Consider the following 24,089-nt stretch of genomic DNA (forward strand, 5'->3'; position numbering starts at 1 on the left):
CACCAATGGCGCCGCCCGACAGCACCGGCACGGCGCTCCCGCGAGCGCTTCCGCCGTACGGCGCCGCCCAGCCAATAGGCGCGCTCCGGCTGCCGTTAGGCCGCTCGCGCGCCGCGGTGACGCAAGGAGAGCGCGCCGGAAGGAGCGGGGCCAGGCGCGGGGCGGCGGGAGGATTTGGCGGCAGTAGCGGAGCGCGGCAGAAGACGCAGCAACATGAGCGTGCGGCTGAGCGAGGGCGCTATCGCGGTGAGGCCACCGGGTGTTGGGCCAGGCCTGGTCGGAGGGGGCTGGGAGGGAGACAAGGTCCAGGGTCTGGCCTAGTCCTGGGGTGTGGGGGGGGCGCCGGGTGTTGGGCCAGGCCTATTTGAGAGGGCCCGGGGGGGGTGAAAGGGCCCAGGGTTGGGCCTGGTCCTGAGGGGGGCACCGGGTGTTGGTCCAGACCTGGTCAGGAGGGGGCTGGAGGGGGGGAACAAGGCCTAGGGTTAGGCATGGTCTGGGGTGGGATGGGGCACCGGGTGTTGGGCCAGGCCTGGTCAGGAGGGGGCTGGAGGGGGGGAACAAGGCCCAGGGTCAGGCATGGTCTGGGATTGGGGGGGGGGGTCGGCACTGGATGTTGGGCTAGGCCTGGTCGGGAGGGGACTGGGGGGGTGGAAAGGCCCAGGGTTGGGCCTGGCCCTGAGGGGGGCACCGGATGTTGGGCCAGGCCTGGTTGGGAGGGGTCTGGGGGTGGTGGTGGGGAACAAGGCCCAGGGTTGGGCCTAGCCCTGAGGGAAAGGGGAGAGTCTGGGCATGGTGTGCTGAGACGGGCTGGTCCTGAAGGGAGGGCCCCAGCTGGGCTCAGCGATGTTGGCCATTCACATTACCATGGCAGTTTCCTGACAGTTCCCCCTCTGCTGTGGGTCTCCTGAGTGAGAAGGTGGCACCTCTCTGAGGGTCTCTCTCTCTTTTTTTTTTTTTTTTTTTTTGATTTCCCCTCCTCTCTAGGCCATAATGCAGGGGGAGAACATCTCCAAGCCTGTGCTGCAAGTCATAGTGAGTACTCCTCATTACTTTGTCCTGTCAGCTGTGACTGCGTGCTCTTCCTTGCAGGGTTGTGAGCAGGACCAGACTGCAGCTGAAATTGCTCTGCAGAGGAGCAGAGCATGGCTGATGTAGCCTTAATGTGACTGAGAAAAGTAGGTTTTGTATGACTGGAGCTCTGCTGTTGGTAGCAGTGCTCAGGAAGAAAGCTAAATAGACTGAGTCATTCACTGAAGATGCGACTTTGCTTCTGAAGTGTTTCTGAATGAGCCAGTGAGGACTAACAGTCTGGTGTTTTCCTTCAGAATACACGGGCTATTGCTACAGGAAATGGGCCACCGCGTTACCGAGTGTTGATGAGTGATGGTGTTAACACACTCTCCTGTAAGTATGACAAGCTGCAGTGAGATTTTCACAAATGTGGAGATGCTAACGTTGCCATAGTTTCTGGTCTAATGTCTAGGTTTGTAGTGATGAAATGAGTATAGAAGGAGCAAGTGACATATATAGTGACTGCTTGTATTCTGAGCTGTGCGACTGCATTTCAATACTCCCTTGTGAACTGTAAGCAAGTAATTCACTACAGGGTATAATGAAGACATAGGAATCTGTAGCTGATGTTTTCGTGGCTTTGAAGTAGTTTAGCTTAATCATTCTCTAATTTCTTTAATGTATTCTAGCTATCATTGCTTGATCAAGTCTCCTAAGTTTGGGGGACAAATCCTTATTTTATGTTCAGAGTGCTGGTGAATTGTTAGCTGTTACACTGTTTCCTGTGCCATAATTAATGGAGCAAGCTGTAGATCTAATGTAACACCAGCAGACTGACTGAAAAAGTTGTGGCCAACCATGGTAGCCCCTCTTAAGGATGGCATATGGTAATTGTTTCAATGTTTTTCTTCTACTTTTTGCAGCATTCATGTTGGCAACACAGCTGAACTCTCTTGTGGAAGAGGAGCGCTTAGCAGCTCACTGTATCTGCCAGGTTAACAGATTCATTGTCAACAGTCTGAAAGATGGAAGGTATTCATGTTGTTTTAATTGCAGTAATGCTAATGGGTACTCCATCCTGTGTGACTAAGCAGAGGCTAAGTGCTTTTGATTGGGGTTATCCATAAATAATTGGTCTTGAGTATGCAGGAGGGAGAATACCCAACACAAGCAATAGCAGAAGTAAAAATTACTGAATGTGATTGCAGTGAGTGCAGATGTATCTAATATAGTAGTTTAATTGTAGGCAATGAGCTGCAATACACAGAATTATACTGAGGTTTGTTAAAATTCACTTAAAATCACCTGTTGTAGAAAAGAAGTGATGACATTTTCCTGTTACTTAGAAGTCTTTGGTCTTTCTTTTATGAAACTTTGAGAGAAGAAAGGGGTAGGATACTGTAAACTAACAAGTGATTTGGGTAAAGTGACAATCTAAAAACTGCAAGTGTCTTGGAGGATGGTAACTGAGGTTCTGCATCTTTTTTTATTCAATGTTTCTGTGGGGGGAATATAACTTCTCCTGAGTCAGGGAATGTATTCTCTCCTGTAAAATCTGTCTATGTTCTTTCAAGTCATTTCTGTGTGCCCATTCTGCCTGTCATCTGCTCTCTTTGAAATGTGATATTGTTTTAAGCCTAGCTGTACCTTGTGAGTGAGTTAAGCTGACAGTGGAGAGCTTTTATTTCCAGATCTCTTGTCCAAAGAATCTGCCCCTACTGGCTGTTTCTCTTATCTGCAGCAGAGGATATTCAAAGTCTGTTAGGCATGCAGACAGAATGAAAGTCTTTATCACTGTCTGCTCTGTGTTTGTAGGAGAGTCGTTATTCTGATGGATTTGGATGTTCTGAAAACTGCTGATATGGTTGGTGGGAATATTGGCAATCCGGTGCCATACAATGAAGGTAAGTAATTACAGTAGAAAAATAACTTGTTTGAAGAGACTGTTATGATGATCTTTCAGCTGCCTGTTTCTTTTCATTTAACAACAAGCAGGCAGACGTGTTCAGCTTTCTTATGCTTGCAACAATGATGTCCAGATCTTGAACATCCTTTCTATTTGTTTAACGCAAAATAGACTTTGTATTTGTGTAAAATCTTCACTATAGTTGAAATTTCAGTCTCTGTGATATTGGGAAGTATCTATACTTTGTGATAACATTGAGAGCTTTTTATCATACATTAGTGGTCTCTACCTAGTCTTCCAGTAAGTATGTAGAAGCTGCTTGTAATGAGTAACCAAAGAGACTAAGATTTTTGGTCTGGAAAGAAAACAGCAGGAGGAGGATGTAATAACAATCTATGAAACTGTAAGATGGCATGGAGGGGATGAGTAAAGAATGATGAATCTCTCCCGCTCTTCTGTGTTCATTTGATGCTCTTTAGTTCTTACATTATCAGGCAGTGGTTTTAAAACAAAGGCTGTACCATGCCCCCAAAGAGTGCATAGTTAAATTATGGAACTTGACGCTACATGATGTGGGTGCCAAAAATTGGCACAGGTTCAAAAAGCAATTAGACATGAAGGAAAAATCCATTAAAGGCTGTTAAACATAACAGTACGTCCTTTGTGTGAACGTTGGGTTCAGGAAGCACTAAAACTAGATTGCTCAAAGTATGTGGATGAGATACCAGTATGAAAACATGACCAGTATACAGACTTTCCTAAGCACCTGTTACTACTCTGCCATCTGAAAAAAGATGCAGAGCTGGGTTGGCACTAACTAAACCTACCACGAGTTTTTTGTTTATATTATGTTGCATAACTATTTATGTTCTTTATTTTAATTTGCTGAACTTATTCCCAGGCCAGTCACTTTCCAGATGAGTGTATATTTTTCTACCTCAGAGATATGTTCAAAAGTTGAACCAAAATTGTGGAATATGTTCTGTTCTTCTAATTCTACTCCTAAAAAAGGAGAGAGGATAAGTAGCACTTAAAGATATTTGAACAGCTTCATTATTGACCTATATACAAGTAATAGCTGAAACTAATTAGCAAAATAGCTCTTTATGGAGAAATGGCTGTTTCTGGTCAAAGTGAGTAAATATATTTTCATTACTAAGGGACCATACACTGTCAACAGTTTTCTGTAGGATATTTTGGACAAACAATGATAATAGATACACTGCTGTTCTGGTTAGAAATCTACTTTACTAATTGAAGTAGAAATTTCACTGTTGCAAAGGCAAAGACATCTTTCTTCATTAAATTTTCTTTTTCCTGGGGGATTAGAGGGGCGTTTGTTAAATGAGCCTAAAGAATCCATTGTTCCTGTGATAGTTACTTAGCTAATTGCTGTTTAAAAAATGTGTTGACATCTCTGATTTTATGGTTTAATCTCACCGTTGCTGTAGAGACCAAGATTTTCAGAAAAGCTATTGAGCAGACAGTTCTGTGTCTTTCTCCCATTTCCTTTGCTTACATGATACAACAGCAAGTTTCTCATGACCTATAGTGTCTTTCAGTTGTCATATTGTTGCTTAGAAACAACTGAGAATCTTGGATCTTACAAAACTGATTTGAAAATAAATCTTAAAGAGTATAAATTTTGGTAAAAATGACTATGACTTTGGTAAAAATGTCTTTGTAAATTATTGGTGTTATTCTCTGGATAGATTTTACTTTTTCAGCCTATAGCTTTGATAGATGATAAAGAAACTATGCAAGTCTTAAATGGCTATAATCTTTACAAAATTTTACCAGAATTGTTTGCCAGAGTTCTTCATTTACACTCACAAAAGTTCGCAGCACTGAAGTTTTTAAATTCACATGTTATTTGGGGATAGCATTGTTACAGGGTGCATGATCACAATAAGTGCACTCTTAAATTAGATGAGTAAGAGGTTTTGAATTTGATGTGCTGTATACTGCATTTTAACACTGACATTATTCTGTAGATTTCATACCCTTTGATTTGGTATTAAGTAAGGTCCCAGTTACAAAAGACGGTAATAGTTTAGATTAGGTATGCCCAAACCAGCCTTTCTGCTCTGCAGGGCTGCCTCATTTGTCATAAAGGCCTTTATATAATGGCAAAGGGTTATTTAAAGTTGCAGATTCTCTAAGTTCTTCTATATATTGACAGGTGATATTTTGAGGAAAACTTAGCTAATGCTGAATGAATATCATAAGATCATTTTGCTGTTTTCTTGAATGAACTTCAGATATTTTTTAAAATGATTAGTCCTACTTTTAGTCTTATTTTAAGTTCAGATCTCAAATTGCTAAACCTAGTAATATAGAATATTTTTTTTCTAGACTGCAATACCACAGTAGGACCCAAGGAGTGAGAAGTTAGCTTTTGGCCACTTTACAGTTGAGCAGTAGGTGGTTAATCTGCCTAACAAGGAAGCTAGAGACACAATCTTCTTAATACACATCATAAAAACTTTTCAGGCAGTGTTTCACAATAGTATTGAAAATTAAGATTGAGCAGTTCAGTTCTTAGTAGAAAATAAGATGATAATGTTATTACTGTCATTAATCTCATTCAAATTACTCTGATGTTGGAATTTATTCTTACTGTAACAATTATTTGTTATTTATGTTTAATTTGTCATTAATCTTTCAGTGTTGAAATGTTTGGTATACTTTTACTTTCACTTGAACTTTTCCTTTCTGCTCTTCCTGCTGTCACCTTTTGGTGTCCATTCTTTCGAAGTGCATTTTCTCTCCTCCTCTTCTTCCTCACATGCTGCCACTCAAAGCTGGGACAGATCTTCTGTCACCATAGCACTGAAGCAGGACCTGTTGGTAATAACCATAGTCTCATGGTTCCAACAGTTTATACTGCTATTAGGTTGGAGTGGGCTATGTGACTGGCTTTGACCAAAGGTTTGGAACTGAGTAACTCAGCACACATAAAACAGAAATATTATTAGGTATTTCAAATGCTTTTTCAGCTTAATGAATAATTAACAGCTAAAAACCAGGCAGAGGAGTCAGCTTTCTGAGGACTATAAGTGATCTGTGGGCCACCAGCCACCAAACCCCATAATTTAGGAGCATCTGAACTCTTCAAGCAATAAAACTGGAAGGAGTTTCTGCTGCTTCTGTACTCAAACACATGCACAGATGTGTTAATATATTCTTAATATGTTCAGAAATGCCAGACTGTAGGTAGACAACCATTAAAACACGATTTTGTGTTTCATAATACACAAGTGCGTGTTATGCTATTTAAAAATCCTAGTGAAAAAATATTTGGGACAAAAGTAGTGAGGAAATCTATTACTGTTTCATACGCTCATTCCTGTTCTTTTATTCTTTATTCCCTTTCCAGACATTTTCTTTCTCTTTCTCTTTCTCTTTTTTTTTTTTTTTTTCCCCCCCCTACACCCTCCTCTTATACAAAATGAATTTGGGGTGTTGAAGAGTGACCCTGACTGGGTCTTCTGAGCACCCGAGGCAGATGAGCAAGGGTGAAATCTGACTTCTCCATCTAGTGGGTTCTTCAGTAAATACACATTATTGTTTGACGTCACACTGTTGCCAGGGAGACTGCTGTCATCAGTTCACCGTTGTGACTTTACTGCGGCAAGTTAGAGGAGCGTATTGGTTTTGTGTGAAGACCTTGTTCTGGATTAAAAATAACTAGAGGGTCACTGTTACTTCCTCGGTCTACTGAGGTAACATGCATGCAGCAGGGACACCTTGCATTGCCTAAGTTTCCTTAACATACTTCTGTGCCATCCTCTCTTGCCATTCTGTTCTGGGGTTCGATGCTTTTGTTCTCTGTGATGTTTAGGGGTTTGGTCTGATCTTCTTTTCTTCCCCTCCCTGTGACTATCTTGCTTCCCTCATGCCAAATCAGTGGGGCTTTGCCTGCTTGGGCCTAGGATTTCCTGTAAATTCTTAGCTTAAGAATTAGCTGTGTCCAGAAAGACAAAAATGTTGGGCGCCTACTGAGCTCAAGGCAAAATATGAAAGGAAAATAATTATTTCTGTAAAATAATCCAGGTATTTGGGCTGTAGATTAATCTTTCAATGTAGTATTTCTCTAAAGATGTCACGCTGCTCTTTCTCACGTAACTCATCATCAATATAAGGTGCCTAAAAGTCTTGGAATCTACAAAAACATGCAGGTGTGCACCCACTGTGGTGTCATCTCACTCCCGGTGCAACTTACTGCCGTGTCCCGAGAGGGATGTGGTGAATGCTGAGATGAACCCATCATCCCCACATTAACTATCTTCGTATATTGGAAATAAAACATTACAAACGTTTTGTCCTGTGTTAACTTCATATTTGACTTCATCCAGCGCTTTTTTGGTCCTCTCTGAATTTTAAGAGGTACTTCTGCTACAGTTTTTATCTTAGCTTTTAGGTGGTGGTGGTGGTAGTAGTAGTCAAAACTACCTGTCAGAGCAGCAGAAGCCTGTAAAAACTGAGAAGCTGTCAAGATTACTTCAGTACTGTCCTTCTAAATAACTGTCAAACCTGAATCTTTCCAAGGTAGAAAGCAGTTGCTTGAGGAAGGATCTGACTGAAATTCCTCCATGTTAATATTGTTCACTGGATAACTTACTACTGCTGTGTCTTATAACACCTCAATTTTAGTATGTGTCCCCAGGGTTAAAATTTTGTTTTCACAGTAGCCCTACGTACTATAAAAGACTTAAATGTAGTTTTAATTACTGTGCTCTCTACTGTCCTAAATGATGTCTTTCCATTTGATTATCAGGGCAAGGGCAGCAACGTTCTTCAGCTCCAGCAGCAAACCCTGCACCCAGCAAACCCCAGCAGCAAAATGGTAATTTGTCAGTAGCAGGTAAGAGTAATTCTGGGCAGGACTCCTGGAATCTGCTTTGTGCAGTGAAAAACCTGCAGTTTCAATTTAAAATAGTTCCTTTCTATAATGTTGCTGGAAGAGAAGCAATATATTAAAGACTAACCCATAGCTTGAAAGATGAATTGTTTTAAGAGGTTATTTTAGGATTAAAAAAAAAAAAAAAAAAAAAAAAAAAAAAACTGTTCCCCTGCCAAGTGGGAGGGAAATAGGAAGGGACTTTGGTAGAAACTCATTCACAAAGCTATGTAAGCCGAACATCTAGTCCGATGCAATTTTGCATTCTTGAAACACTACTCTTTAGACACCCAAGTAGGCTACAATTTGGAGCTGACCAAAAGGTGCGTTATCAATGTTGAGATATTGAGGCCAAACAGTTTAGGTGCTACAGGACAAATTAATCTGAGAGTACATCTATAAATACAATTTTTGATGAAGTTTTTTCAATGGCGAGTTACTGAAAAAGGCAGTCAATTTGAATGTCAATGTATAGACTTATTTTTAAAGCAAAAAAGCTATCCAAGTCCTAACTGTCAATGAGGCTTTAACCTGTCTGTATTCTGTCCCAAACCATTTAAGAAAGATTTTGAAATAGCAAAACTCTTATAAAAGTTTACTACAACAGAAAACCAGCTTTTCTTAAATTTGATTATAAAGTTCTACAAAGTTCTACATTTATATGTGAATAAGATTAATGTTTAGAGCTAGCAGTAGTGTCGTATGTGAAGAAATGGTTTGATTTTGGGGTATCATTTCTTAATCATTTCCCCAAATGGTGTAGATCCAAAGCTCGATGTACAGTGTTTTAGATCAGTTTGCAGCTAACCAACAGTTGGCCGATTGTGTTTAACTGCTTGATCCTGGAGATGTCTTCATTTCCAGTGCAAGTGCTCTAAAAATCTGAGTATTTTCTCTTCTGCAAGAGTTTGCAGCCTGGAAAATACTTGTGACCCAGAGTAGAAGTGCTTCAACAAATAGTTTACAGAAACTTGATGTGGTGCCCAGGTAGCACAGTGCATGGAGCTTTAAGTGCTTGCCCACGTTTAAGTATAACCTTAGCTTCTGTGCAGCTTCCCATTGCATAGCAGGAAAACTTCTACAGATGAATTGCGGTGCCCAACCTGGTACCAGGTTTTAACCTGGCTTTTGTCTGTGTGTGTGTGGTTTTCTTTTTTTTTTTTTTTTTCCCCCCTCCCCCCTGAAATTCTGTGTGCTTTGCTGCCTTTTTGAAAGGTTCTGCTGCTCCGAAGTACCATGCTCCCTCAAAGCAATTTGGTAAAGCAAGTGGTCCCAGCTCAGTGAAGACACCAGGTGGATCACAGTCCAAAGTAGTGCCAATTGCCAGCTTGAACCCTTACCAATCTAAGTGAGTTATAATTTTTTTACAGATATTTAAAGTGTCACAAGCATGAAGGAACAATCTCTTATTTTTGCTTTCTCATGTATGAACCTCTGGCAAATCATTTTTTATTAAGTTTTTTTGACTTCATCAGTTAACTTCTAAACAAAACAGCTGTACAGGGTTTGTTGTTGTTTTTGGGGTTTGTTTGTTTGTTTTCAACACTGACAATCTGAGATTGGCCTTTGTATTGTTTTGGTAAAGTTACCCTGTTGAACTTGATGGGTTTTTAATTTTTTACTTGAAAATCAATTGGCTGGGTTTTTTTTCTTTTTTCCCTAAAGCAAACTTTTTTGGCAATTTAATGATAAAATAATTAAGCAAGCTATTGACTTCAGCTACTGTTCTGTTTAAAAGCCTGAGGATGTAATTTTTTTGTGAATAACATCTTTAAGTTATGCAAGCTGATTTGCTTACGCATGTTAAATATAAAACCTGTAATTGGGCTCTTGAGTTCTAATATGGCTTTTCAGAACAGGCAAACTGCTATATAGGGAAATGTACCTGAGAAGAGTAAAATATTTGAGGCCTGCTCCTATGCAGAAGGATTGCTCACTATTATATCTATCGGATATTTTATGACTGGCTTTGTTGCTGCTTTCTGTATAACCTTCTCATTTTTAATGGTCTAGGCCATTAAAATAGAAAGCTGCAGAAAGGCAGGTAGCCTTGCTAAGGTGCAGTGGAAAAATTCCGGCTTTTAAATTGTAACACTCAAGTTCCAAAGGTTTGTAAATTTAATCCCTTCTAAAAAGGGGACATAGAACAGTGATTTCTTGCACATTTGCAGGTGGACCATTTGTGCCCGTGTTACCCAAAAGGGCCAGATCCGCACGTGGAGCAACTCCCGTGGTGAAGGAAAGCTCTTCTCTATAGAGCTAGTTGATGAAAGTGTAAGTGTTGCATTGAGAAAAATATAATGTTTGCCAGATACTGATGAACCCTTCATAAAGACAGAACAGAGGAAATAAAGCGTATTTTAAAAAATGGTATTATATTACAGCTGAAACTTGTACTTTCGTATTCATTAACTTGAGCATCAGCAGCTCTTATTCAGAAAGAAAGAAGTCTTAAATATATGGCATTACTGGTTACTTTTCGTCAAAGTGTGTGACTAAACTTTCGCAGCTTCAAAATATAGTTGTTTATGGAAATTGACAACCTAATTAGGTTTGTAGTTCCCTTTAGATTGAGAAAGTGGTCTCATTTTTGCTTAAATATCACCTTATAAAACAAGGTGCAAGAGGAGCATCACCTCCCAAATATAAGCTTTCACTTTTTATGAGGAAATCGGGGTATGAATTATTGTAATACTAGGAAATTTCACCTGTGGTTTGTTTGGGGAATGGTATCTGGTTAATCTGACTAAACTTGCAGTTTGTCACCCAAACCTCTTATCAAATTACAGCCTTCAGTCACAAAAACAAACAAAATTCTGCAAGATTATATTTAGTATAAAATGTGAGGTTAATAATACAACATGTTATCATCAGCCATATATTTTCTCTGCATACTGTCAGTATTCACTTTTTTAAAAGTAGTATTTCTATCTAGTGAATTTATAATTGTTATTATTTGTTACTTAAGGACTTGACATTTTGTGTAAGCAGGAGATATCACAATACATCTGTGTACTCACTTGTAGAGCCGAGTGATCTATCTGAAACTTTTTTTTGCTTATAATGGAATACTGTTAATGCCAGCTTTAAGTGTATCTGTCAGAGGTGTATGTATGATACATAATTCTCTTGCATTTCATTTTGGAGCTCTAGATGTATTAATGAAGATTAAATGTGAGAATTGATGGTCAGGTATAGAATATGTCATTCTAGCTATAACTACAAATGCAAGGGGGATATTTTTGTTTCTCACATGCCTGGAGCTAGTCAGACAGACCACTCTGTCTGTAGAAATGGTACCACTTTAACATTGCAAAGATTTTTTTTTTTTGCCTGCTGAATTTCAGTTCTGACCAGCTCTCCTGTTTTCCTGCAGGGTGAGATTAGAGCTACTGCATTCAATGATCAAGCAGACAAGTTCTTTCCACTCATTGAATTGAACAAGGTACGGTAGCATCGTACTCTCATAGACTGACATGAGCTAAAAAGAGGAGCTTAAGCATAGCAAGGATTTTCTAAAGGTGAACACAATCTATTTTCTCTCTCTGACTTCTGATAATATCCTCTGTTTCACTGTTTTCTCCTGTAGGTATATTATTTTACCAAAGGCAATTTGAAGACTGCTAACAAGCAATACACAGCTGTTAAGAATGACTATGAAATTACATTCACTAATGAAACTTCAGTTGTGCCCTGTGATGATGCCCGGCATCTTCCATCTGTTCAGTTTGAGTTCGTATCCATCTCTGACTTGGAGAACACACCCAAAGACTCAATTGTTGGTCAGTATAAGTATCAAAATGGGAAACTGTAAGGCTTGAAATTCTATTTTGTGTTGTGAACACTGGGGAGGTAGTGAGTGTACAATGCTTTATGGTCTCTTGAATGAAGTTATCCAGTGCTGGTTGCCATTAAAAATGCCTTGGGTAACTTTACTGTTAAGATGTCTTTTGTCCTTTTCTGCTAACAATATATACTGATTTATTTGCAAACTTGTGCTTCAAGCTAAAGACAGCAAATGATGCTTGTTTATTGTGCTGTGTTCATTGTTTTCCACAGAAAAGGGCTGAAGGAAAAAATGTCCTTGCTCAGCACGTGTGCATTTCATACCTTCCGTGGTCTTGCTTTCTTGTACTATCTAATTATCTCTGTAGCAATTTTGGCATAATTCATTACATCCAAGTCCAAGTTGCATGACTGTTTTGGCTTGCTTTGTGAAGTATTGGGGGTTTGTTTTTCTGTAATTTGTTGGACAGAGTATTCCGGAAAAATCAGAGGCTTGAGTGGGGGCGGGAGTTCTCAGGTTTCACAGGCACAAGATGCATGTGATTCAGAGGCATTCAGCTAGGAATTTTAAAGGTAGATCTATATTGTTGAAAGTGGTTTATTGTTAGGGAGTGCAAGGTGAACTGCATTACTTCTTGCATCCCAAACATGTGGACTGGTAAGGGCATTAGTTGCTTCTTGGTGTTATAGTCGCTTTGAAACCCCTCGCCTGAGACTTGTGCTTGAACAGCAAGGGGGTCTTGCAGGATCAGGGCTGGAGCCCTTTGGCAGAGTGGGATGGAAAAAGGTAGTATAATGCCTTGATTTTTCTAATGTGGTGAGTCTTGCGTTCATGAACATCTTCATGAATTCGTCAACAAAATTAAAGCAAGAATGAATTCTCTAGTAGAGCTTTCTTCCACCAAAAACATTCCTACTGTAATATATTCATTTTCCACATCAGTTTTGATACGAATAGGGAGATAGGATCTTACAAGGTAAAAATGTGACACTGAATGGGTTCTACTCTTTGGTCTCAGCTCATATTCCCCTATTGTGACCCTTGAGCAAGTCTAACTAAATTGTAACTTTTTTCAGATGTAATTGGAATTTGTAAGAGCTATGAAGATGTCACTAAAATTACAGTGAAATCTAACAATAGGGAGGTGTCGAAGAGGAATGTGCACCTGATGGATACATCTGGGAAGCTGGTGACAGCTACGTTATGGGGAGTTGAGGTACGTACTCTTACCTGTTTTTAAACAAAGGTTCCGTTATGTAGGGTGGAGAAACAAATGTGCTGTATGATCTGAGATGGGCATAGCACTGAGACAGAGTCCTAGGTGTTTGAGGAATCAGGGACAGAGAAGAGAAGGTGAAAGACTGTCTGGTTTCATTCAGGTGTGATATTCTTAACCTTTCTCTGACAAACTGCTGACAAGATCTGACTAATATGTTCTGAACAACTGCAGACGTTGTCTCAAGCCCAAAGACCAGAGATAACAGGCTTCTGATTTAGAAAAGGATATGACTTGTAGTTTGATTATGGAAAAGCCCGATGGCTACAGTTGTCTCAATTTAGATTAATTTTATTCATAGCATGGGGTATTTGTTACCATGCATAAACTCTGCTTACCTAGGTGGCTGAAAGGCCGTATCTCAAACTAAAAGAAGTGTAAACATCGGAGACTTGGAGTTGAGAGGCTGAGTAGTTGCAGTAAACTGCTCCTTTATCCTTTTAACAAACTACTTTGTTTTTTAACTATATTGTAGATGCTTAGGTATTTATGTTCCACTCTATGAAATGGGAGTGACCCTACCAGTTTGACAGTGATGCTTTATGACTAAGTGATCATCAAGTACACAGATATTGGAGGTAGCTAAACACTGTTAACTATCTGCTGATATAAATGGAGTAAACTAAATTTGAGTATTATGAAGTTCTGAGGCCGATGCACCCTCTTATAGGAGAGGTTACTGGGCAGTTGATTTCTGGTGTAATTCTCCAAGGAGAGATCAGGGATCTGCATTTTACAAGGTTAAATACGTTTCCTTACTTGTAGAATAGAGGTAATTACAAGCATTGAGGGGAAGTGACTTATTTAGGGCTGTGTGACTTGCAACTGGCACAGCTGAGGTTAGAATCCATATCTCCCTAATAGCAGTCATTGCCTTAATTGCCCAGATATGTTGTGTGTTCTTTATACATCTCATGGGTGCAGCAAACAGTACTGCTAACCCCCACTCACTTGTGATTAAGTGCATAATCCTCTCCTTGCTTCCGAAGTGGTGTGGAATTCAGAAAAACTATACCTTTCAAAACCTCTGCAGTACCAAGAGGTTCTTTGTTTGGCAGCGTCTGTGTGACTTTACTCAGATAATAAACTGATGGCAACTGAACAGCTTTAAAGCACCTTTATAAGATTAGAAACAGAAATGGAATGACAACAAAGTTTTGTCAGCATATCTAGACTTCTTACTTAGTAAACAGTAGTGGAAGAGACATGCTTGGCTCCGTCAAGCCAAGTGAGTAGTTTCATCTTCTGAAAAGTCTTCTCTAGCTAAAATTCTCTTGTTTGGAGAAATCTCCATTATCTAGACCCAGCCCTCTTTCTAAAATACTAGTGTAAAACTCCTGATGGAGGGGACCAATCCTTTCTTTCCAAACCAGTGGTCTGCAGCTTCTCTGTATCAAGATTTAAGGATTCTGTTTTTTCCACAGTCTCCTCTTAAACTCTTAGTGATATAGTTTAAAATCATACCTCCCAAATAAAGTAAAGAAAGATAGTTTGGTTTAGATTTGTTCTCTTGTCATGACCTGTGAATTATGACCACAAGTTCAATACCTTTAACTGTGGTGTGTCACTATTGTTTTCTGTCTTTTCACACATGCAGGCTGAAAAATTTGATGGTTCTAGACAACCTGTGATAGCCATCAAAGGAGCCAGAGTCTCCGATTTCGGTGGTAGAAGCCTGTCTGTCCTGTCCTCGAGCACAGTTGTCATCAACCCCGATAGCCCAGAGGCTTTTAAGCTCCGAGGATGGTATGACTGTTTGTGTTGATTCACTTCAACCTGCTGTGGAATCTCTGTTTCTTTACTGTTATCTACTCTGCACTCTATTTTTCTGTACTTGAGCTAGAAACTTTTCTTTTTCAAAATCACTAGGGACTGAAAGGCTGTCTTTTTTTTTTTTTTTTTTTTTTTTTTTTTTTAAAAAGCTGTTCGACTCACAAACTTGTAATTCCGTGACAGATCTTGAAGAATTGGAGTAGGAGTAGCGTATGCTGACCCAGAGCCTTGGAAGGCAGCATGAAATCAGGCTTTTGACTAACTCTGCTTTCTGAGGTGTTAGCTGAGAGAGCAATGTTTTTTCATAGGCTTTTTCTGTTATGTGGAATCTGAGGATCTGGTATGTACTCTGTTGGTATGGACTGGAGGACTACGTTGACTTCTTACAGTCTCTGTTCCTTATCTGATGTTCTTCAGATAGCGAATAACACTTTCATCTATGTCAGCAAAGCAAAGTGACTTCATAGTGGTTTGTTGTTGATCCTAGTGTAGGAAGCTGCTGAATTGTCTACTCTAAGTACTAATATGGTGGAATGTGGTGTATGTACTAAGTGGGTGCAGTGCCTAAAGCATTAGGTTTCATGAATCCTGCATTTAGGTTCCACCTAAATCCCCCAAACATGGATAAAATACTTGTGTTGGCATTCTCCGTTTGTCAGATAGTTGGCTCTTCCGTGCTAAAGAGGGTTGTTGAAGATAAAAATTGATTGTGGGTCTCGGATATTACTGTGACATTTTCATTAAGTTCAGGTTTTGAGTCCTGTTGGTGCGTGCAGTCTGTGGGTTAGCAATATGGGTGCGTGAGGACAAAACAGCATGTCCTCCCAAAGAACTGAAAAGCTACTTGAGAAGCAAAAGGGAAGAGAGGAAAAAAGTTCAAGTGCCCTGTGGTTTTCTGTAAGGCTGCGGGGAAAATATCTGTAATCTAAGATTCTGGCTTTCTGGCCCTGTTCTGAAAGGGGCATCAAATCTGAACAAATACCTGATAATTCTCCACCAGAAGATGGCTGAGCATAGCTGCTTCTCAAGCCTGTCGGTGCCATTTCTTCAGCAGTCTTGACATGTCAGTGAACCGAGGTTTTCATCATCCTTCTCTTAACGTAATCTGACTTGTAAGCAGGATAAAGAACATGATAATTCAGCCTCTGGTTCTTCTACTTTATTGTAATACTCCTAGAGATCTTTGTGTGAGGTAGGACTGACATGAGAAGATGTATATTTGAGCCATGAAGGCTGAAACTGAGTTTTACTGGAAAACAATGTAATGCTATATATAAAATATGTAATAATATGGTGTAGGTTAAAACTAGCAGTCTTTCTGCTGAGCTGCTCAAAATCGGGCAAGATGTGATTCAACTACTGGTCATGTTACTATACACAGGTGGAAACAATTCTTTTAAAGGCAGTTGCATCTAAAGTTTCAATGAAAAGCCCTATTTTCTAAAATCACAAAGCCACCTGGATGGGTTGCTACTACAACCTTTGCTGAAAAGCAGTGCTTTCTTAATTTAACATGGGAAACATAATCTGTTCAATGCTATTTGCTTTTCTTTCAAAGCTGCTGCAAAGATAATGGTACCATGTAATTTAATTTTAATTATGGAAATATCTTGATGCCCTTAAATCTTGTTATCTGACTGCCTTTAAGAAGCATGCAGTGCATGGTTTGACCACTAGCTGGCAAACAAATTGCAGTTATATAGAACAAAGCTGTCCTCCTTTTGTGAGTTTGTAATATACTATGCTAATTAAGCCAGAGTATTAACTTATTCTGAAATGCTATTTTTGTTTGTACTGTAACTGTTTCCTTTGAAATCATTGATTTAAAAAAAAATCCCTCTTGTATTAAGTACATGAAACTAAATGTAAGCTTTTGATAAGTCTGTGTGGTCTGCTATCCGAAAACAGAAGTGCATCTTTATGCTTCCAGGTTTGACTCTGAGGGGCAGCTTTTGGAATGTGCCTCAATCTCTGATGTGAGGGGTGGACCTGCAACTGGGGGAAATACCAACTGGAAAACTCTGTTTGAAGCCAAATCTGAGAACTTGGGACAAGGAGATAAGGTAAAGCAGGGCAACTGAATCTGAGCCCGTGTTCTGTATAGTTGGGGGGCAGGAGGGAGCTAGATTTCATGCAGGTGTTCTGCTCATTGGAGTAGTCCAGTTGTTGAGCAATACATGCTTAATCTTTCAGAATTTATGCAATTACAAAAATTAAGTTCAGGCTCATTGCAGATGTCACAACATGATACTAAGTTCACAGGAGAGTTCTGAGCCTTGTGTAAATAGTCCATCCTAAAGCTGTTTATATAAATAGCATAAAGTATTATAGGAGAAACAGGTGCATTAAGAGGAAGTGGTTTTCAGGGGTACACAGCTGGTCAATAGAAAAGCTAGGAATAAGACCCAGGTCTCTGGCATTCCAGTCCAGTGTCCTGTCTAGGCTTATACTGCTTCTTGATTTATTTATTTCAAACTTAAGTGCTAAGCCATTCAGGATACTTAAGAACTTCTATTTAAGGAAGAAACCTCACCTGTAATTCAGCTATTTTACATGATGTTTCTTGCATATGCTTCTTAAGCAACCTCTGTTTATCTGTTGAAAGACTTGATTGTGGTCTTAAACCATTAGGATGATTACTTTTGTATGGTGAATGTGTATTTTGTTCTGTGGATATAGATTAACCAAATGCTTATCTGTAATGTTACATAGTAAGGGTTTTTTTTGTACTGACTACCAAAAGAAGCACAGGAAAGTGCAGAATCTTAATCCTGTGGAAACAGTGGAGATTTGAACAGACACAATGGAGAAGCAAATATGCTTTATCTGAAGAAAACCTAGCAATTGGAATTTCCCTCAGTGGAAACACAAAATAACCTTGCTGTAAGGGCTTTATTTAACATAATGGAAGCTTGGAAATGATTGTAACAGAAGGGTTGATTTACAGTTTCCCAATAATCCATATCTGTTAAGCCTTTTAATCCTAAACATCCAAATATGGATACCATGCTTTGTAGTTAATTCAGAATTAGAAAACATTGAGTATTTTGAGGCTAATGTTGCACACTCACCCTCCTAGGCGGATTATTTTAGCTGTGTGGGCACAGTGGTACATCTGCGCAAAGAGAACTGCATGTACCAGGCATGTCCCTCTCAGGATTGCAATAAGAAAGTGATAGACCAACAAAATGGACTGTACCGTTGTGAAAAGTGTGATCGTGAATTCCCTGACTTCAAGTACCGCATGATGCTTCTGGTAAGTAAATGGATTAGAGGAGAGAGTGTTTCTCACTGACTGATTTCCTTGTTCAGTTCAAAAAAAACACCTTTTGAGAGAGTGGGGTGCTGGTGCTTTTCATCCATCTATGGTGCCTGTGGATTAGAGGATATTTAAATGGCTTGTATGCTGTACCTGAGTGAGGAATGTTTCATTGAGCTGATTAGCAGTTTGTTTTCCTAGTGCTCCAATTAAAAGCTTTGCTCTCTGCCAAAAAGTTGATGCTAGCTCAGTTGATTCTGGTTTCCAAGTGTACTATGCAGTGCAGAGTACAGATGGCCTACGCCTCTTCAATAGTGAAGATAAACTGAAGTAAAATGGCATTTCTGGAGAGCAGTAATTGCACTTTTACAGCTGCTACCTATATTTAGTACATTCTTTTGTAGGTATTGTTCTGTCTCATGCATTAATGGAGCTGCTTCAGAAAACTGTCTGAGGATTGTTATTGTGATGCTTGCTTACACCACGAGCATTGAACCTTCCTCTGTTTTACATTATGAATTAGAGTTGTATCTGCTTCTTAAAAATGCTGTGCCAGGTGGGCATGCAGAGAGAAGGGAGCTATCCCTGCAGTCTCACTAAAACGCACAATGCTTCTGAATAATTTCTAGCAGATAACTTCTAGGAATACATGAACTACTTTACATAGCAGAATCATTCTCGTAGAATGTAAAGGGCTACTGAGGGTGCAATCATAGGAACAGCTTTTCTCCTATTTTCCCAGTCCTAATTGTCAAAGCAGACAGAGAATGCATGAGGCTAGTACTTGATCTTTTTACTGCTCTTTCGTGCCCTTGAATGTTTTGATAGTCTCCTCGTAGCATAAAAAGCATGTAGTATTATGTTCAAGTTCTCATGTACGTACTAAGTACACGCAGGTTGCAGTTTTGCTGGTGTTACCCTTGGTTATTGCCATTCTGGGTTGCCTGTTCTTGCTCACAGCTCATCAGTGACAGCAGAACAGAGCTGAACCTCCATCACAGTGTGTACCAATATCATCTTGTTGGCCTTTCTCTGTGACTCAATTTATAATGTACTGTCAATATTAACTTGCTTTAAATTACGATGACATTCTATGCAGCTATAAAAAGAGCTGTTGCCTTCCACCCTCGGTGAAGAAAGTAGCTACGGAGCACTGGGCTCTGATAGTTACTTGAAATTTAAAATGCTCTTCAGCTGTAAAATGCATTGCTCTTTTGTACTGCCTTCCTTGAGTAATACACAACTGGATGAAATCACTTGTCTTGTTTTTTCCTTTTTTTTTTTTGTTTTAGGTGACTATTGCAGACTGTTTGGAGTATCAGTGGGTGACTTGCTTCCAAGAGTCAGCAGAATTCATTCTTGGGCAAAGTGCTGCTTTCCTTGGAGAGCTGAAGGAAAAGGTAGTCCATCAGCTTATTACTTTTTTTAGCAAATGTTTAGAATTTGAACTATACTTCACCCATCTTGTTGTATGGCTACCCTCAAACTTCTTGCTTTTTCTGATCACCCTCTTAAGAAGGTGTTCTTGTAGTGTTAATTTCGAAGGCAACTTGGAGAAAGATCTAAGGTGTGTGGTACGTTAGTGCTGATACTGCAGGGAGCATGGTCTTGTCTCTGTGTGCGCATGTAGCACTCTTAAGTCAACAGAGGTGGCAAAGGCATTGGGTTATGTCCATGTAGCTGTTGTGGAAGTTAACAGCTTTGTTAAAACAAACACAAAGAGGGCACGTGAAAGGGATGTTCTGCTGCATTTGGCAAGAATTTGATCTTGCCTGTGCTCTGAGCTGATGGGCTAACTCAGGCCTTTCAGTCAAAGATTGTCCTCCAGATGTTGGACTTCAGTATCTCTTGCAAGATCACAAATCATTGCTTCTCCCTACTCTGAAGTTCTTGGCAGGGACTTGTTTACTCTCCTCGGGATTATTTTCCACAGGCCATCTGCCTGGAGAACAGAGAGATTTCCCCCGTAGTTTGCTCCCACAGTCAGTCTGTCTACCTCTGAGCTCTTTTGGCTGTTAAAAGCTGAGGATCAGCCTGTCCTTATCACCTGGACCTTGAGAGACAGCTGATTACTTGGGGCTAGTGCTACAGCCCTTAGAGGGCTGACAGCTTTAATACATGCTGAGTACAATAGAAAGGACAGGCTGTTTAATCACTGTACCTAGACTGAAAGAATCTACAAAAAATGCTTTACCCATGAATGCTAACAATATTATTTCTAATATGTTCCAAAAATTGTTTACAAAACCCCAAAGTTCCAGAACATTTGTATGTATCTTTTTAAGCAGGCAGGAAGCTTTTTGAACTAATGTGCATTAGCCCACTTCTCAGGCTCCTTTTTTTTTTTTTATTTCGCTAAATATCAGAAACTTTGTGGGCCAAAAATTGACTTTTAAAATAGGTCATTTGTGGAGTTACTTAACTAATCTTTTCTTCTCACAGATTAGAACAGTTTTTAAGGTAGTTGTAAGTCATTAAACAGTAACTGACAGTATTTTCTTCCCTCTGTGTCTATAGGCTTCTCTACTGCATTTTCCTTTCCTTCCACCAAAATAGTCTTTTCCTCTTTTTAGTTGGCAGCTACATAAAATATGTGTTTTTTAATTATATGGAAAGCATAATAAGTTCTTGAATGGTGAATGATCATCGGTCTAGAGCGCTTGCTGTGTTTCCAGGCTAAGGCTGTAGTGTGGCTGATAGCAGGGCTCTGGATATACCTGTTGTTGGTAATCCTGTTCCTTGGCTGTGGGAGCAAATGAACCAGGAGGGATTGCTGAGTCTGTAATCCTGCCTGCCCTGAGGCACGGTTGTAGACTCCTGCAAAGCAGGGTTAGTTTTTCGATAATTTACAGGCAAGAATGACTTTGGAAATTTCCTCTACTTTGGCATTCGGAGGTAAATGATATCAAGCTTGTGGTTCCTGGCTGCTAAAAGTTTGTGTGATGTCATGAAGGCTGGACACCTCTGCTCTGTTGGAGGATGTATTGCTAAGGCGTTCTAATTAGATGTGCTTGCACTTTTAAATTAAATTTCCATTTTCAGACATTCCTAATTTGTCAATATTTTCTTTCTTCAGAAACGCTTAATCTCTGCTAGAGTTCAAACAAAATTTCTTAGTCATTTTTAAAGCTGAAGGGAACTGGATGGGGAAGGATAGACGGCAGTTCCTATGTAAGAATACAGACTTGCAGTGTCTTTTGAAGAGCTGGGTAGTGGAAGCGGCTAGGGGTAGAAAATGAAACGCAGCGTGGAATGAGCCCTTGAGCAGGAATGCTTTGTGTTCCAGAAAAGATTGTTTTTGATTTGATACTTTTATGAGCCTCTAAAAATAGTACTTGATACATTTTTAGTAAACTTGTCTTAGTCTTTTTTCTCTAAAGACCTGATGCAGTGTCCTGTGAAGTTGACAGAAATCTTTCCACTGCTTGCAGTGGGTATTGAATCCATGTACAAAGACCTTACTAAACGTAGATGCATATGCAAGGCTTTTCATCTACTTTTCTATCATACCTATTACCAAAACTTGGAGGAAACGCAGGGTAGCAGTGGCTGGTATACTAACAGCATTTTCCACTCACTGAAGGTTAGCATAGTTTGTGACAGAGCTGGGAAGAGAAGCCAAATACTTTGCAAAGTAAGTTTCTTATCCTCTAATCCATGTGATGGTCAGAAGAAAGGGTTTTTAGCATTCAGAAAGGCTATGCCTGAATTTTGCAGTCTGTGAAAACTAGCTACTCCTGTTCACCTTCATTTGTTGTGCCTTTCTAGATCTTAGAAGAATTGCTATATAGTGTAAAATAGTGCTGCGTACATTAAAAATGACAGATGTAACACTTGGAATATAAGGGAAACTGAGATGGGTTCAACTCCAGATCAGATACTCTGTTTGCTTCTGGGCTGACTGATCCAAAGTCAAGTGCATTTGGTAGATATATGCATTAATACTTATTTGTTTATATCATCATGGGGCTGTGGAATTTTTGTGCAATGTCAGCAAATCTTTTTACAACTAATTTATACAGCAATAGACAAGGCTTTCCCAGTCTCCACAACTTGTCTGTTTTTTTTTATGCTGTTCTTGAGAAATGGCATGTGGTAAAGTATGCCTATTCATATGCTAATTAGAAGTAGTTTACCTTATCAATTTAATATGGTCTCTTCTAATGGGTATAAAAGCATGTTCAAAACATACAGCTGCTTTCTGACAAAGCATCCTCATAAATAGGTCTGTATTGGGATGTGAAGGATACATACAGTCTTGATGGACAGGCATAGAGGCTGAATGTCTAACAGACCATTAATAGGGAAATGGTTAACTCTGTTAGTGTTCGTGGTCATAACAGAACATCAGAAATAACCAGTTAAGCAGTATGAAAGAATTTCATGCAGACTTGTACTATTTTCAATCTGTTTATTTGGTTGCAGAGTCGGCGCAACTGTGGGCTATTTCTTTTAGCCAGCTAAACCAGTGGTGTGTGGGTTGTTTTGTTTTGTTTTTAACTTGAATTAAACTTTCTCTTAAATTGTAAGTTACGGTTTTGGCATCTAAAACTTGATAGAAGATTCAGCTCTGCCAGTGTGATCCAGTTAGTCACATGTTTTGTCAACGTCTACAAAAGGTGAACTTTCTGAAAGTTTGTGGTGCTACCAGAAGCTTGGAGTGTCAGCAGCTAATGTCTGTCTCTGTCCTTCTTGCAGAACGAGCAGGCATTTGAGGAAGTGTTCCAAAATGCAAACTTCAACACATATGAGTTCAGGATCCGAGTCAAACTGGAGACTTACAATGTAAGTATCCCCCAAAAAGCAAATAGTGTGGCCTGTGGCTTGCATGGTTGGACTTGTTTCCATAAGAAATAGCTTCTTCCTCTCGTGTGTGGGGAGAAGTTTCCAAAGATACGTGCTCACAGCAAGTACTATCTGTCTTTAGCACTGGAGCATTGAAGGAGGGATCCACTGTCCTTCCATAATACTGCCCCCTCTCAGGTTCATCAGACCTGGTGTGGTTCAACTGAAAACAGTATAGCTGCTCTAGGAGTCAAAACTTGCATTCTTCAGTAACTCTGATACCGAGAGCAATGAGATACTGGGGCAAAAGAAGGTTAGAACCAAATGCCTGGAGCACAGAGCTTTCTTCTTTTTACATGCCATTTTTCTCTTTCAAAGGATGAATCTCGCATTAAGGCTACAGCACTGGATGTCAAACCTGTGAACTACAGAGAATACAGCAAGAGGTTGATCACAAGCATCAGGAAAAATGCTCAGCTCGGATGAGAGGGCTGGTGCTGATTGATCTGAAGCCAAAGCTTCCAGTTCCAGGAAAAAATCGAGATAATGTTAAATTGATTTCTCCCCACCCTGTGTGAGACGATTTGGCATTAGTTACGCCGTGCATGGTAGTCCAGTGTAGTGGGCTGAGTGATTTAATGCATTTCTCTGAACATATGCCACTGGTAGGTAAGATTGCACTCAAATGGCCATGATGTTGTAGACTATTGTGGTCAATTAAACTGTGATAGTGCTAAAGAGGACTCTTCTAGACAAATTGCCAGTATCTTTAGACAGAGCATTCAGAATGTCTGAAGTAACTTTGCTTTCTTGGTATATGTAAAGCTAAATTCTATAACCATTGCAAGAAAGTAGTGACAACCTTGGCACTTTGACTTGTTCAGCAAAGGGTAGGAGGAAGACTGTCATACAGCTTTTGGATATGGACTAAAGAGAACAGGTCTATTAGCGCAAGTTAGTTCTCTTCCCTAGAATTCAAAGGCTTTCTCTTTCCATAGGTGCCATGCAGTTGTTAATGCTTGGAATGGCAATATGGTAGAATTATTAATCAAAGACATATCTCTTATATCTGAAGAATAGCCTTCCTTCAGGGTTTAATAGACTGAGTCAGATGGGTCTGATATTAATCAAAATTGTCTCTTCTGAGGAAGGCAGATAAGCATTGACTCTCCATCCCCCAGGGAAATCTAGGCAACTACAAAGCATTGCTTTAGTTTTCAGTTCAATTAATGCTATGTTTTTGACTGATTTCTAGTGCACATTTCCTGCCTATACATACTTTGTATGTTTGTATGTTCAGTTTCTTTGGTTTTATTTGTAATGATGTTAATCAGAAACAGGTCTTTAAGTGGGGGGAGCTTTGTTTCAATAAACAGTGTTTAATACCTA

At 39.8% G+C, this 24,089-nt stretch overlaps 1 protein-coding gene across 2 annotated transcripts; it reads left to right on the plus strand.

Annotated features, from left to right (window-relative positions):
• Nucleotides 1–152: 152 nt before the first annotated feature.
• On the plus strand, nt 153–24,089 carry RPA1 (replication protein A1). 2 transcript variants are annotated; one of them, XM_067309595.1, is made up of 17 exons: nt 153–246; nt 985–1,032; nt 1,326–1,404; nt 1,935–2,043; nt 2,827–2,915; nt 7,698–7,784; nt 9,036–9,168; nt 9,992–10,094; nt 11,197–11,265; nt 11,410–11,602; nt 12,684–12,823; nt 14,481–14,629; nt 16,587–16,719; nt 17,736–17,912; nt 19,208–19,315; nt 22,614–22,700; nt 23,079–24,089. In XM_067309595.1, exons 1-17 carry the CDS (start codon nt 214–216, stop codon nt 23,184–23,186), a joined length of 1,845 nt encoding a protein of 614 aa, XP_067165696.1. In that variant the 5' UTR covers nt 153–213; the 3' UTR covers nt 23,187–24,089. The 2 variants fall into 2 exon arrangements, with proteins under 2 accessions (XP_067165696.1, XP_067165697.1); XM_067309596.1 differs by lacking the exon at nt 17,736–17,912.

The sequence above is a fragment of the Apteryx mantelli genome, chromosome 22 (genome assembly GCF_036417845.1).
Source record: "Apteryx mantelli isolate bAptMan1 chromosome 22, bAptMan1.hap1, whole genome shotgun sequence".
Taxonomy (NCBI): domain Eukaryota; kingdom Metazoa; phylum Chordata; class Aves; order Apterygiformes; family Apterygidae; genus Apteryx; species Apteryx mantelli.